The sequence below is a fragment of the Myotis nattereri genome, assembly GCF_964212035.1.
Source record: "Myotis nattereri genome assembly, chromosome: 1".
Classification (NCBI taxonomy): domain Eukaryota; kingdom Metazoa; phylum Chordata; class Mammalia; order Chiroptera; family Vespertilionidae; genus Myotis; species Myotis nattereri.
In genome coordinates this window covers 174,532,869-174,549,201 of record NC_138075.1, presented here as the reverse complement: position 1 = coordinate 174,549,201, position 16,333 = coordinate 174,532,869, and the positions used below count along the sequence as shown (strand labels likewise).

The following is a 16,333-nucleotide window of genomic DNA, read 5'->3' as shown; positions in this document are numbered from 1 at the left end:
ATGGTTGCTCTGTAATAGTAAGAAATGCTGGATTTCAAAACAGGACCATTCAACATGAAATAAACAACATGATATAGAGAGATGATACTTCTTCTGGAAATTGTGAATCAAAAGAAACCTAAAATTTAAGGTGAAATTATAATGTCCGCTATTTCCAGTTATAAAACCAGGAAGGCACACAGGGAGGGGCAAAGTGGGGAAAGGTGAAGCAAAAAAAGTGAAATCTCTCTCTTTAACTACAGTTGGTTACCCACTTGCTCCTATTGAAAAGTCAGAAAGAGGAAGAGGTCATTTTTAGGAAGGGAAATAACCTAGAAGAATAAAGGGTATTGAAGGGGGAGCAAATAAGGAAAGGCATTAAGATAGCAGCACACTATAATTTTGCTGCACTTACTCTTCAAATTACATCTTGTAATTTGGCAGTGACCTTAAAGAATTCCTCATGAGCCAGGCCAGCGTGGCTCTGTGGTTGAGCATTGATTTATAAACCAGGAGGTGAGGGTTCGATTCCTGGTCAGGGCACATGCCCAGATAGCCAGCTTGATCCCGTGTGGGGCCTGCAGGAGGCAGCCAATCAATGATTATTTCTCATCATTGATGTTTCTCGCTTTCTCTCTCTCTCTCTTCCTCTCTGAAATCAATACAAATATATTTTTTTTAAAAAAAAGAATTCCTCATGAGAGTCTTTCCACTGTGAAAATCTCACTCAGACTCCACTCAGAGTTTTCAGTTTGATTTAACTCCCTATACAGTGATCACTGCAAAGGAATGGTTACAGCTTTGAAGGTGATAAGCATACCCAAAGAAGCAAATTTGTTTTGCTTCCATTTTAGGAAAGCAAGTGACATGCAAAAGTATCAGGGAAAGATAGAGCAAACAGTTGTGCATCCCTTTATTATGAATGCATTTGTAATTTCAGATAATATCTGTCTCACAAGAGGTTGGTACTGTGAGAATTTTTGATTTAAAGAAAAAAGGAAAAGATCTCTGAAAAGATATTTGTTTTTGAATTGCAAGTATTCTTATCATACTATCCAAATTGACCAGTCTAAGTTGCTATTTACAGTGCATCTGTGTTTTTTTAAATAGGTACTGGAAAAGAGATAGACAAAAAAATATAGAAAGCTAAAAACTCAGTATGCAGGGTTTCCCCTTGCCTGTATCTATTAAAAGGTTTGGGGAAAAGTTGTTTCTGCCACAAACCTATCTGTAACTTAGAAAACATCTATTTCCATTTTTTTATTGAATGCAAAAACTCAATGTGATATCTCTGTTATATACTCTTTTTTTTTCCTGCTGCAGAACCAATTCCATTGCTTTTTAACTGTAACCTTGAACAAATTACTTCATCTCTCTTAATCTCAATTTCATCCTCTAAAATGCAAATGATAGATAGCATTTATGTAGAATTTTTAATAGACTCTGAAAGTATTATGCCTGATAAACATATTTTCATATTGTCTGGTACATAGTAAGTCTTTATTAATGTTAGTTATCATTATCATCATGAATTAAATGTATATTGAAATTATGTATATGAAAGTCACTTATTTTATATTTATATTACATATCCTATCTAATAAAGAGGGAATATGCAAATTAACCATCATGTTGTCTCAAAGATGGCAGCGCCCACAGCCACAAGATGGTGGCGCCCAGTCCCCTCAGCCCCGCCAGAGTCCTCCTTTCAGCCTGGGGGGGGGGGGCAGCAGCAGGCACATGGTGCAGCCGGACCCTCCCTCAGCCCCGAGCCACCCAGGGCTGGCCCAAGGCACAGGCAAGCCTCAGATGTCGGCTGCCCAGCCGACGCCCAAGGTGCAGGTAAGACTCGGATGGCGGCTGCCCAGCCACCCAGGGCCTCCCAAGGCTCAGGTAACCAGGGCCGGCTGAGGCTTGTGTTGCCAGCAGTGGCAGCAGCAGAGGTGTGATGGGGATGTTGCCTTCCCCTGATCGCCGGGTCACCTCCTACCCCTGAGGGCTCCTGGACTGAGTGGGGGCAGGCTGGGCTGAGAGACCCCCCCTCCAGTGCATAAATTTTCATGCACCGGGCCTCTAGTAGATCATAAAGTTTTTGCATAAAAATTATGCAAAGATATAAACTCTATATCTGAACTACTAATGAATATACATTGTATTCCATTTTCTGTATTTTAATGTATCTTTTCTAGGTGGTAACACCCTGGAAACTTTTCCAATTTCCATTCAACTTTGCTCACTATTCACTATTCCTACAGACTATCCACGCTTATGACATCTACATGCTAAGCCTTGTGCCTGGAAATGTTGCACTCTATCATTATGAATTACAAAAGTGGAGTATATGCATATGAATTTATATGAATTTTTATTTACTCATGAAAGGCGTATTTCTCAAAATAAAGCCATGGAACCAAATTCATGTTTATTAAGAAGTATTTTATGAACTTTTAAAGATATTCCAATGAATACCAACTGTGAAAACCTTAGGAGAAATTAGCAAATCCAGTCATGGTTAGAAACTGAATTTTGATATTTACTGAGACAATCTGATACAGTATTTGGGTCTCCATGAGTTTTATACATTAATGCTACCCAGGTAGAATCCTGGTTGCTTTTATTATTCTGATTCATTACATCCCCCCTCCCATCATCTGTTTCCCAGGGGCAGAAAGCAGATTCATTGGCAACTTTAACACTCAGAAGCTGACTCACTTTCCTTAAAATGAATATTAGTAAATTTTGGTGCTAACAAAATATGATTATTAATTTTCCAAGTAATAAAAATATCAGGTGTCATGTCATTTGTTAGGCATTAGATTATACTAAATTATCTTTTTTCTACTTTTAGCCAAGATAATAGAAATAATATAATGTAGGACCTGGCAGCTTAAATCTAAATTTAAAAAGCAATGTATTGCTGCTTCTGCACTCTGTAGAGTGACTTGGGTTGTTAACTCACAACAAAATATTTTTTGGACTGTGTAAGCTTTGTTTCAGCATCCTGACAAATGTTTCCGTGGCTCTGGTAACACGATTTTTAAACCACACTGCTTTTCCCCTTAACATAATTATACCTTCATTTGGCATAGAATTCAGACAATGTGCTTTAATACATTTTCTTGGATACCTTGAAGTACAATAGCAAAATTTAATATGGTTTTCTAAAACAAGAACACTATTTCTTTGAAACACTTATGTTTCAAAAGTTAAAAATTCAACTAGATATTTACCAAAAGCACATTGTTTTAAACTTCGATGCAAAATGGAATTATAAAAGACTACTGTATGCATAAATAAATTTAGAAGGTCCACATTTTGCACATGTGAATCTAAGTAAGAAAAATAAACAATATCCATGAGGCACAACATAAATATTATAATGCCAGGAAATCAAAGGAAGATTTTCTCCTTGAATCAACATATTTGACTTGCTTTTCTTTCTTTATAACTTGTATGGCATCATATTATTAATTTTAACCTTTATTTAAAAGCCTTTATAGTTTTATTTGCTTTTTTACAAAACAGAAAAATTCATGGAAACTTACAATAAAGGAGAAAACTTTTAGGTTTATAATTACACTATAAATAAATTTATAGACTAATGAACTTACAAAATATGTTGCCATAAAACACTTAAATGTTTTTATTGCATCACATTAAAATTTTCATCTTTGAAAATCCATGTAATTCTGCAGTGTATATAATAAGTAATTTAAAGAAATCCTAATGTTGAAAGGGTATTTTACTTTAAACATTTTATGTTCTCATCAACAAAGAGTAATGTTGGCCTTGGCTATCTCACATTATCATCAAATTAAACACATGTTCCCTTCAGATCCAAGTGTGTCCTCACTTCATTCCGTACATCAACTTGCAGAAGTGCCTCAGTAAATGGAAATTAATTCATTGTTTTTCTTTTCCTGTTGTCTGATTCACGGGCATTTGGTTTCTCATCATTTGGAGGATTACTTTTTATTCTAGATGGCCTTTTAGTTATTTTCATTTTTTATAGCTTATCTAATTCAATTTGATGTTTATTTGGGCTAGAGTTTCGCCCAAAGAACTTTATAATATAAAAATTGGAGTTACTTATATTTGAAGGTATTTGCAGATATGTGTATGTTTGTACATATCTAATGTTTTATATGTATCAAATGACTCTCATCACCACAATCCTGTAAGATAGGCAAAGAAGGTATTTTATAAAGTAAATTGACATGTAGGAGATAAGTCACAGGACTAAAGGGAATAGGACCAGAAGCCAGTTCTTGCAGCCCTGTTCCTACATGAGCTCAAGACTTATTTGAGGGCTGAAGGGAAGAGTCCCATAGTGGGTGTCACCATTCATGACCTTTGTCCTAAGAGCCAAATGGACCAAGGGCAGTTTAAATGGAATGTCACAGTAATGACTAAGGGATGAATTTCATTATTTGCAGTCCCCCCTCAATGTCTCACTTCATTTAAAAAAATGACTCAGTATTCTTTCTACAGAACTTAGATGGATAGAAACATGCAATATGCTTTTAAATCTTTCTACAAACATATTTCCAGGAGACAGGGACGCCCGGGGCCCTAGTGGAGCTTTGTGCCTGATAGCACTGAATGTTTCCTCTTCAAGGCATTAAGGGGTCCAGGTCCAGCTCCTCAGCTTCTTGCCTTTTGTTCCACCAGAAGTGGGTTCTCTGTGTCCTCCCTCACTTTCTGCCTCCTTTGCTCTTTAGCTCTCAAACCTCCTTTTGTGACCATTATGCCTTCTGCTGCCCTCTAGTGGACTCTGGTCTTCTCTAACTACCTTGGAGAAGGGAGTTTCCTCTTAGAGCTAAGTACTTCCACCTTTTCAGCTCCCTCAAAATCCCTAGCTTCCATTCTAGTGATTCCTGTCTCACTCAGATTTTCTCAAAATAATAATAAAAGAAAAAAATAGTGAGCATATTATTGGTGAAAATATATTCTTTTTAACAAATACAGAGAAATAATAAAGGAATAATCTTTATATTCATGATTATCTGCAATTTGCTTATGAATGTGAAAGAATGACTACGGGGTTTTTACCTCCCAACTTTATTTAAAGTCAAAATTATATATTGTTGCCGAAACCGGTTTGGCTCAGTGGATAGAGCGTCGGCCTGCGGACTGAAAGGGTCCCAGGTTCGATTCCGGTCAAGGGCATGTACTTGGGTTGCGGGCACATCCCCAGTAGGAGATGTGCAGGAGGCAGCTGATGGATGTATCTCTCTCATCGATGTTTCTAACTTTCTATCTCTCTCCCTTCCTCTCTGTGAAAAATCAATAAAAAAATATATTTAAAAAAAATTATATATTGTTTGAGATAACCCTGTATTACCTTATTATTGAGGAACAGATTGGAACTATAGGAATGTATTAGTTGCAAATTATTAGGAAGTAAGCAGTTATTTCAAGGAGATAAAGGGACTAAGAGCATCTATCTACACTATCTGGAGATACACTAATCATCCACAACCTTCAATTTTCATTTAGTGTACTTTGATTATTCCTAATTTTCATGTCTGAGCTTAGAAAAGATATGATAGTCAATTACTTTGAGAGTGTTTTCTTTACTTCTTCAAATATATTTTGAAAAATCATCTACCAGTTTCTTAACAACTTGGCTCCTTGGCAAGGTTATAGGTATATATCCTTTTCAATCTAACTGAACTTTCTCATATCTTCAGACAGAAAAGCAAGAGGTGGTGTTTTAGCAGCTCAGCTATGAGCATTAATCGGAGACAATATACTTGAGGTCTAAGGATGGTGTACCTGTCTTTAATATCACTCAGGTTCAGAGATCTCTGGCCAAGAACCCTAGATAAAGGAACAATATAAGTCTTGCTCAAAGAAGGTGCTACCATGTGAAGCAGAATGGGGGGGAAAATAAAGTAGAATGTACCTAAAAGAAGCAGGCTTAAGGAAAGAAGTCATGAAAAGTATACTGGTATTACACAAGCCTTCAGTAATCAAGAAAATGGCAAGCCTTGGTTTGTGTGTGAAGTAGATGAAGGGAGTAAGTGACTAGATAGTCCTAAACAAAACAAACAAAACAAAACAATCATAAAACAGCTTTATTGTGAGTTCTTATTAAAAGAAACAAAATCTGAATGAAACGAGAAGTCATTCATACTTCATGTGATATTTGGATTATGTAAAGAAAATAATTGACCTGGCATATCTATTGCTCTCTGGCTTGAATTCAGCCTGGGTCTAAGACTTTTGGCTGATACTATATATTATGTCAACATATATGTATGAAATAGGTTTTAATCATAGCAGTACAGTGAAAATTGAGTGTGTAATAGTATACGTTCGTATAAATTTTTAAAAGTGTACAATAAATATTAAGTATTTTATTTACTTTGGATATTAAATATTATCAACCTATTGAATTGCAAAAGCAAATATGTATATTTATTTGTTCATGTAGTCAACCCTTTAATTTAGTAATCAAAAATCTATCATGTGATATCATCTGAGTCATATTTCAATAGTTAAGAAACGCACAAAATGCTTCTCAAATACAGCCAGTTTCAATGTAGGGAAAGTAGCTAACACTTCAGTCATCAATAACAATTTCATAAGATTTCTCAATTTGTCAAAGTGTTTAAGGTTCAGATTAGGAAAATTAGCACTAAGAAGTTCTATGGCAGTGGTTATCAACCTTCCTTTTGCTGCGACCCTTCAGTACAGTTCCTCATGTTGTGGTGACCCCCAATTTCATTGTTACAAATTGAACATAATTAAAGTATAGTGATTAATCACAAAAACAATATGTAATTATACATGTGTTTTCCGATGGTCTTAGGCAACCCCTGTGAAAGGGTCATTCGACCCCCAAAGGGGTCGCGACCCACAGGTTGAGAACCTCTGTTCTATGGAAAGAGAGGAATAATGTTGAATGTTGATTGGGGATGATAAAGTATTACCAAACACTTTTTAGCCTCAGAGAAACTGAATAATTCTAAGTGAAAGTTACGAGAACCTATGGTCTTTTTATTCTTAAGTTTCTGAAGAATCATGGAAGCAGTCAAGGTATCAGTTAGCATATACCAATCTTTTATATTCCATCCAGTACGTGCTGGAATCATTTAAATGCTAAAACATTGGTATGATTCTTCTGATACATAATCTCCATCAGCCCCTCAACTTGTGTCTGATCATCATTGTTTAGTGAAATTAATTCAATGTTCTGACCTCTCAATTCTTGGTAGAAAACTGTACCCATAAAATGATAATAATTTCATGTATATAATAATGAAACAATTTCACTAAAAAAAACCCAGAGTACATGTAGCTCATTGTTTAATAGGGATTTCTATGGTTTAGTTAATTTTAAAACTGGTGATGACTTGCAACTTTAAATTATAATTTTAATAACAGGTAAAATAAACTAAGGATTTAAATCCAAATTGATGCATTTTCAATAAGATGGCAGTTCTAACTCGTTTCATCTTGAAATTATTTACCCATACTTAAGTAGAATTTAACTTAAGCAAAATGTTTTCCACTATAAATGTCTTTATGTAACTTCCTTCTTTACTATTAGGTCCTCATTCAGGTCATTATCATAAATGGCAGGAGGCTATCAAAGATCCACTCTCTCCATAATCATCACATGAGATAAAGGAATTCAGAATGCAAGCCCTTATCACAATCTACATTGTGTGTAATAGGATATATTCAATTTCTAGGATCAAACTTATCAAGGATATATATTTTATGCATTGATTTTTGCACAATTTACTTTCAGTTACAAACATTTTTTCTGAAATGTAAAATAAAAGGGGGGAATAAAAACTCCAAGAGAACAATTTTTGGAAGTATAAAGAATTATTAATACGGTACTATTATCTTTTGCCTGCTTGTTTTCTGAAGGGATTGAAAATGGTTTTTGTTTTTTCCTTCTCATTTTATTAACATTAAAACTGTTAAAATAAGTAAAAAGCAACTCTGATAAAAGTCTGAAGAGTTGTTTCCAAATCTTAGCTATGGTAAGCCAGTCAGAGAAAGCTAAGTATCACATGATCTCACTCATTTGCGGAATATAATGAACAACATAAACTGATGAACAAAAACAGATTCAGAGACAGAGAAGCATCAATCAGACCATCAAACCTCAGAGGGAAGGTAGGGGAGGGTGGGAGTCAGGGGGAGAGATCAACCAAAGGAGTTGTATGCAAGCATATAAGCCTAACCAATGGACACAGACAACAGGAGGGTGAGGGCATGTGTGGGGGGCTTAGGGGGGTAACGAGGGGATAAGGACTCATAGGTAATACCTTAATCAATAAAGAAAAAGAAAGTCTGAAGAGCTAAATCAGATCTCAGAGAACCATGCTAATAAAAAATCAAAGAAGCTGTAACAATGCCATATGGAAATGAGGCTTTTTGTATTTCATTAACAATGCTTTACAGAAATAGATGTCTTTAAGTACTGATTGAGAAGTTTTCTTTTTTTAATCTGAAATGTGTTATACCCTAAAGGCAAAAGCACAAAGGGAAAAAAAATTCTACTTTTGTATGGAATCAGTACATTTAAATATAAATATGAATTTTAATATTATTCAAATCAACTGCATTGAATAAAAAATTGATCCTCAAAATGTAAATAATTAATATAAAGTAAAATGAAATGGCATTTCAATACATAATCAACATAAAAATGATGAATGAGATATTTACATGCTTCCTTTTTATATCTTCAAAACCTAGTATACATTTTGCACCTATAACACATCTCAATTCAGACTAGCTGTAATTTCCACTGCTGAATACCCACCTGTTGCTATTGGACAGTATAGTTCTAGAAGATGTCATTACTGGTACTCTTACATTATTACTGGAACTTAGAGAATATCTCATTAATATCCAGCAGCATAAATAAATGCCCACATAAATATATGCTCAATATGGTATTAATTTCTTATTGAGTCCAATTTTCTTTTATTATAGACCTTTTCTTCTTTTATTTCTACTAAATATCAATCATAATCTTTCTTACATAAAAGAGTTCCTTAATAGAGCCTTCTTATTAGTCAAATATAAGATTTAATAGTGTTATGGGCCACATACGTATTGGTAATTTCCAAAAAAATGTCATGTAGCAAATATACTGAACTCAACCTTGCCTTATCATTGTGGAAGTTCTCAACTGTTGCTGCACTTATATTTTACTATTGTGTATTAGCAGAGTATTTCTGTATTTTAAAAAGTATATTCTCTATTAATATGTAAACTTTATTATCTATATATTACAATCACAAATATGTGCCTTTGTTAGAGAGTAAGCTTTTGTTCATTTCAGAAATATACCAGCTCATTTAATAATTCCAGATCATAAATATCACTCCAAGGAATTTCCGATGGAATCTAGTATAGGACTCAGTGGCAGAACTCAAATCAACACTGCTTTTAAAAATTCTACATTTCATTGGAAAAGTAATTATCTATGTCTAAGTCACATATCCAAGTCAAGTGAGAGAGGCCTATTTTAAACCCACCAGACACCCAGCAATTTGAATAATAACTATGATTTTTAAATGTGGAAGCTCATGTTTTAAGAAGAAAATGCTATAATGACCTATTTAAGACTGGATATAGTGTCAAGAGCAATTCAAATGAATGAAGAAGCTATAGACAAAAGCTTGCCTAAGTGTTATAGAAGCATAAATTCATTTTAGAAAGCAGATGGAAAATACTTGCAAACAGTGGCTTATTTTTCTAATTATAAAGATAAATATATTTTAACAATTTTGGATTTGGTTGCTTCTCTTATTTATGAAAAAAAATAGCACTGCTACTTTGATTTGTAGACAAAATAATTTAAAAAGAAAAAAGCCCACTGAAATTTAATTAAATCATTGTGGTAGGTAGTCTTCAGTACTGGTCAGATTATAGAAATCATCACTTTAAAAAAAATCACAATTACACCACTTACCCAACTTTTTGCTTCTATCTTTCCTCTCCTGGTAAAACTGTTAGGTGTTTAAAGGGAGAGAGAACAAGACATGTAAAGCTGCAGCAAAAGGTACAAGGATACAGTCCCTTCCTGGAAAGAGGATTTTGTGGCGAACCATTTCTCCCATAATGCATCCCACAGACCATATATCCACTAGAACAGGAGAGAGGGAAGTGAAGAAAAGGGAGGAAAGTCAAGTTAACTAAGATAACTGATCTCTGAAGGAGGAGGAAAAAGAACAGTTGATTAGAAGGTACAAATTTTGTTTCCCACCAAAAGTTGACCAAAAAGGTGAATTAAAACCAGCACTATAATATTACATAATCAATGTCTAGTATGAGAGCTCAATTTAATTTTTGAAAATTACTTTATGGGTGCCTCTTTAGTGCCAGGAAATGGTGACATGGAAAAGCAGCAGCTAACCAAAAGTATCTTCTTCAACTTGGACAGTGGCTGTTTCCATTTTCTATCCTATTCAGTTACATGGAATACTTTTTTTTTTTTGGTATGTGCAACCCAATCCAAGAAACTAGGAAATGGCCAGAACCGTAGTTTTAAGGCAGAAGTATTTGAATCCCTCGTTTTAGGACTTAGTTTTTTCCTTCATAAATAATTCTTATAAATAAATATCAGTTTTCATTTCTACTTGAAATTTTTTTAAAAACATAACATTAATTAGCACATGTTTAATAGAATCATTTGAAAGTAAAGTGAAAAGAGATATTAAAGGTATTTTTAAAATTGTTATATTCATATATTTATCATACTTGTTAACCAAACATGCTTCACCTTCTCTTTCCAGTCTTTCTCCTCTTCCAACTAGCTTTTTAGTAAGGACAAAGGGAACTTGGAGGCAAAAACATTAGGCTGAAACACCCGTTGGGGAAGGAAGGCAGGGTTAGGTGCACGGGTTAGCTGAGCATGCCTGATGTCGCAAGCAGGTTTTTCTGCATGATAACATTCCTCCCATACATAAGTGGCAGAACAGCACAGGTGCTAGGTATGGTTTCTGCACGGATCTAGAGATGCCAAAAAAACCCTAAGGCAATAACTTGCAACCCTTTCTAGAGAGGAAAAGAGAAGGGATGAGATTATGCACCATTTGTGCAGCAAAGCTCTGAAAAGCCATAACAGGCAAATTCAGACCTCCCCCAGCCTCTGAAGATCCTTGATTTCTTGGTGTTATAAATTGATTTACCTTTGATTTTAAAAAAATAATAACTTGGGAAGAATGTATACAAATACCTGTTTTTCCAAATAATTTAGACTAGATTTGCCTGTTCCAAGTCAAAAGGTAACAGACTTTTTCCATTGTCCACCAAAGTGAACCTGACCTTCCTGGGGGCTGACTTTTTCTCTTCTTCTATACAAATGCACAAAAGTATTGGCTTTCTTCTAATCTGGAAGTACACAAAATTTTTTTTAAACTTTGATAACCCCAAAATTTTCATAAAGGTACCTAACCTATAGCACCTACACATAAAAATACAATGGTAATTATTTTTATAGAACTTATTAAAATGGGTGGCTAGGACTAAATAGAATAGAGTATAACATAAATATGAAAGGTACTGAGTACATATAAAAATTATAATTTAAAACTATTTTAATTCCTAAATATATTAGATGTTATTTTTAATATGCTATATTATTTGTTAGAAATTCTTTGCAAAATAATATATTGTGATACTTTCTGATAGGTACTTATAAATCCTTCATTTTAATCAATAAAAACATATTGGAATACATTTTGAAGATTCTACCCTTTCTTTTAAAGTGTTCATGACTACAAGATTTCTTTTAGGAAAGCAATAGTAGCAAATATTTTTCTCTCTCTATGGTTTTTGGAATTTATAAAAAATTTACCAGGCAACTGCTACCCTAAATATTACATACAGATCAGTTTAAAACAATAAAGAAACTCTTATCCAACTTGAACAATTTGGATTATTTTAAATCAAGTATTCATTGTGCATTTGTAAAGATTCTCACTCCAAAGATGTGTGGTGTATTTTTGTTTGCCTTTCCCTAGGACTAGAGCCATCTCTCTAATATATGGCATAAAGCCAAATGGTTAAATATAATAGATTTATTCCTGTTTCCTCACTCACTTTGAGCTGATCTGCAGCTCAAATAGCATGTTTTCCTCAGTACCTACAGCATGTGTGCTCAGTAGTATCCTTTCACTGTTTAGTGGGACAAAGAAGAAAACGCATGTAAGAAAAGGGAGCAGCTCTAACATTTTAGTGCTCTTCTAGCAAAGCTTACTTCTTAGAGGCATCCTACACATTTTTAATGAGTGAGTTTTCTTAGTAGTATGGTTTTTAAAAAACAAGCAAAAAAAACCCCTCTGAATACAAAAGCTGGCAGCCCTATTAAAAATAATATTTATATACAAGAAAGAGAATATTATTCTTGGCTATCTGAAACATGTACTCATTTCCTTCACAGTCTCCGTGGCTGTGAGTCAGAAGCATCCCTACCGTTCTCCTTGTAGCCCATTCCCAGGATGACCTCAGGGGCTCTGTAATAACGCGTCACCACGTAAGGAGTCATCATGAAGCTCGTGCCTGCGGTCCTGGCCAGTCCAAAGTCGAGGATTTTCAATGTACAATCAGACTTGACTACAATGTTACTTGGTTTTAAATCCTGACAATAGGAACAAGAGAGGGAATGAAAAGCCAGCATCATGTGGAACCTGTGATTTTCATTTACTTACGTAATCAACATGGTAGTCCTCGTCCTGAAGTAGCACTGGGGGCCCCCTCCCCTTACTGCAGGGCCCTACATAATGCAAATAATTGTTGCCCCAAAGGAGTTTACAATGTTTTCTGATTTTTTGTAATAACCTCAGGAACTTTGTTAAACCCAGAAGAAAATTGTACTATCGTCTTTACAATTTAGGCTCATATTGAAAAACGTTTTTAGAGGGGGGCGGGATTTATTGTCATCCGTTAGCTTTCTCCTTGTGACAACATAAACCTTTCAGCTTATATTTCATGTCTAGGCCTGACAGGAGAGCAGATCGGGGCAGTTGTCTATTCTGTCAGAAACAAACTGAGTTAAATGAACTGTCTTATTTCAACTTCACATGCGACCTCTGCCAATCACGGGCTAGAAGACATGAGGCTTCTCAGAAGCTGACTCTCAATGAGCTGGAACAAAATGTTAAACAACATCAACTACAGTACAGCTTAAGTTTCCTTCTGCACACTAGTGAATTATGTACTAATTCTAACATTAAAGGAATTGAAGGACAGTCTACTTAACCTAGCCCCCTACATAAAGAAAATCATCTACAGTTAGTTTCTCTTCCCTAAAACATCTTCATTATATTTCTGTAGTAGGCGCTCTTACCCTGTGAATAATTCCAGCAGAGTGAAGGTGCTTGATGCCACACAACATTTGGTATAGAAGGTAAGACATTCGTTCATGGTCTAATTCCATCTGAATCACCTGACACAAGTTGGCATCCATCAGTTCCATTACTAAGTAACTGGAAGGGTAAATCCACAGTTTAGTTTCAGATCATCTGTTTAGTCCTTCAAATACATCAGAATCCTCTTCTAAATCTGTATGTCTTTCTAACTCCCCAGCTCCACATTTGACTGAATGGAGAATATGAAATATTTCTGTTTTGCACTCATGCAACTCATGGTAACTCTACCACATGTTGCTAATAGAATTTATTAGTGTGTGGTTCCTGCCCATATATTTCCTACTTTTCCCTGAATTTCCTGAAACTCTTTCCCAAGTATTATGATTATAAATAAGAAAAAAATTCAAAATAGCATCTTCCACTGAATGCAATGTATCTGTTGTTACACAAGTTAAGGTGCTGTGATTGACTTTCTCTCCTCTGCTTGTCATCACTGTACTTCTAGGTAGATACTTTTTACACAAAATCAAAGGCACCATAAAAATAAATATTACAGATAATTATTATCGGACGTCTCTTTAGTAGTAATTTTCAAAGGGAATTAACTCATTCTAAATAACTCACAGAATCAGCAATAACAAAAAACACATAATAAATAACATATCATCTCCAACTGAAAACAAGAACATGGAACAACAAAGCACAGAGAACCAGAAGTAACACCAGAAACAGAACCTCTGTCCTGTCCCTAGATCCCTTTCATTTGCTGCCAGCTTTCATGTCCTTTTGATCTCTACAAGGGAGTTCATCTATTTTATTTTTGTCAATTTCCCTTGAGTTACTAGAGTGCTATGCTCTCCCTTCCTTCATGAGTTTTATTACTTACACATCTTGGAACTCCTCCAGCGTTTTCTGGGGTGTGAAGACATTTAGTAAACTAATAATCTGGAAAAGAGATAGTGGAAAGGACAGAAGAAAGAGTAAAAGAGAAAAGGGAGAGAATGAGTTATTTTAAAAGCATATTTAGACTAGCATTTTTTCCAACTCAAAGTCACACTCTAGCGCTATGATGGAAACAGAAAAGTTGGAAAAAATTCTAGAACTGTCTCACAGAACATGGAAAAATATACTTAGAAAGGACATATGGTTTGTCTTCAGGTTCAAATACAATTAAAAAGCTGAAATTCTTAGGCAAAAGAAAGAGTCAGAGAAGATATGTAATTGTGATACTGCATTAGAGTATGGTTCTACCTGGTAGAATACAAGGTCATTAAACAAAGAAGGAAAAGCATGTAAGAAAAGGGAGCAGCAGTGAAACACCCAAGGAGACTTAGCAAGGCCATGTTTTTCCTCTAGTGAGCTGGGTGGTGTTCCAGTTAAAGGTGGTGCTCTATTTCAAGATGATGCTCTAATTCAAGGTGAACCTCTATTTCAAGATGATGCTCTAATTCAAGGTGAACCTCTAATTCAAGATTTTTTTATTGTTAATCTAGTTTCTTTTGCTTCTATTTCATACTCAAATATTATTTAAACTAATGTTCCAATAGTATGTGTGGGGGAAAATGAATTTAGTAGAAAATGGGAAAAAGTTATCAAAAGTTTATTTACTAGTATTAAACTTATTGTCTCCTGCTTTGTGCTATATATTTGATAGTAAAGAATTTTACCTTCTAGTATAAGTAAATTTAAAAAATCTCCTTTGTCATATTTCCAAATAGATTGCATACACAAATAACTGAAATGTTCTTTCTGCTAAAAATTCTGTACTAATGTGCCAACAGGAAATAAAAATTAAAAATATAGATAACTATCTTCTACTCACAGTATAGATGTAACTATTTCACAAAAATTTGATAAGTACAAGTTTAAGATTTATACAACTTTAAAACATGAATTAATAAAATTGTTAACTGGTACAGAAACATATGAAGTAATAAAAATAAAACAAAATCATTTTAAACATCTAAGAAAAGCAATCAATTCTAAAGAATGCTTTTAGGCATTAAGTAGTTTTCATTTGTTGAGGAATTATTAAGAAAAAAATTATAACATTATCCATTATTTTCATATATATGTCAATGGTTATAATATACCAAAAACCCAAGATCATCTCTACTAAAGCAACCTCACAGTATGGAATATTCATAAAGAATAAAATCATTTCAACTATCATTAAAGCTTGTTAGTAAAGTACCTTGTCATTCTATATACTTAGTTATAGTCTGTGTTGAAAAATGTCAATGTAGTACATCTCTCATTGGAACATATTTATAGTGGGTCTGGTTTTCTAGTATTTTATCAGTATTGGAATGTAATTCATTTTGACATTTTCAAACAAAAACACCAGAAACTAGGTGTAAGACACATATAAACACAACATAATACATAAAAATAATCCATATCAAGATTTATTATTTTGAAAGGTAAATTTCACACCATTATCTATTCTTATTTTTCCTTTCCCTATGCCCTTTTTTTAAAAAAAATAAAATAAAATAATTACTTTCAATTTCTTTGATTTCCTTTTGAGAATTTATCCTCTTTTTTTGCTCCTTTATGAATTCTAATCCTACTAATAAGAACTTAAAGTTTTGTCTTTAGAAGCAGATCATCACAGGTATTTCCATTTTAGTTGAACAATGTCCCAGGCAGGAGTCTGATTCAGCTCCTCTATTCCAGTATCTTAAAGTGCACAGCGATGAATCAGTGTTTGTCCTGGACTCATAGTCACACTGGCTACCAATTCCTAGAATTAAGTATTTGCTTTCTAAATGAATGCTCTTCTCTGTTATTAAATTTTTATTTGGAATTACTTCACTGTTTCACTTTACTTTCCACAGCATTAACAGAGTTCTGCATTCTGACTGCTTTTACTTAATATTACAAGTACTGAAGTGAAATTTACACTTGGTTGTAAGTGAACTTTCTCTCTGTTAGCAAGTTCCAGAATTTATTTCCATGAACTTTTATACATGCAGGCATGCATACATACATACATACACACA

At 34.2% G+C, this 16,333-nt stretch overlaps 1 protein-coding gene across 18 annotated transcripts in view; it reads right to left on the bottom strand.

The window, feature by feature from the left end:
• Window positions 1-16,333, bottom strand: part of MAPK10 (mitogen-activated protein kinase 10) — a 284,798-nt gene that overhangs the window by 68,096 nt on the left and 200,369 nt on the right. For 13 of the 18 annotated variants that reach the window (XM_081110000.1, XM_081110013.1, XM_081109999.1 and 10 more), the window contains 4 exons: window positions 14,215-14,273; window positions 13,307-13,445; window positions 12,433-12,598; window positions 10,031-10,102 (listed from right to left, as the gene is read on the bottom strand). In XM_081110000.1, the coding sequence (XP_080966126.1) occupies window positions 10,031-10,102; window positions 12,433-12,598; window positions 13,307-13,445; window positions 14,215-14,273 (436 nt within the window). The remainder of the gene's footprint in view (window positions 1-10,030; window positions 10,103-12,432; window positions 12,599-13,306; window positions 13,446-14,214; window positions 14,274-16,333) is intronic. The other 5 variants (XM_081110008.1, XM_081110011.1, XM_081110005.1 and 2 more) reach the window with 1 other exon arrangement.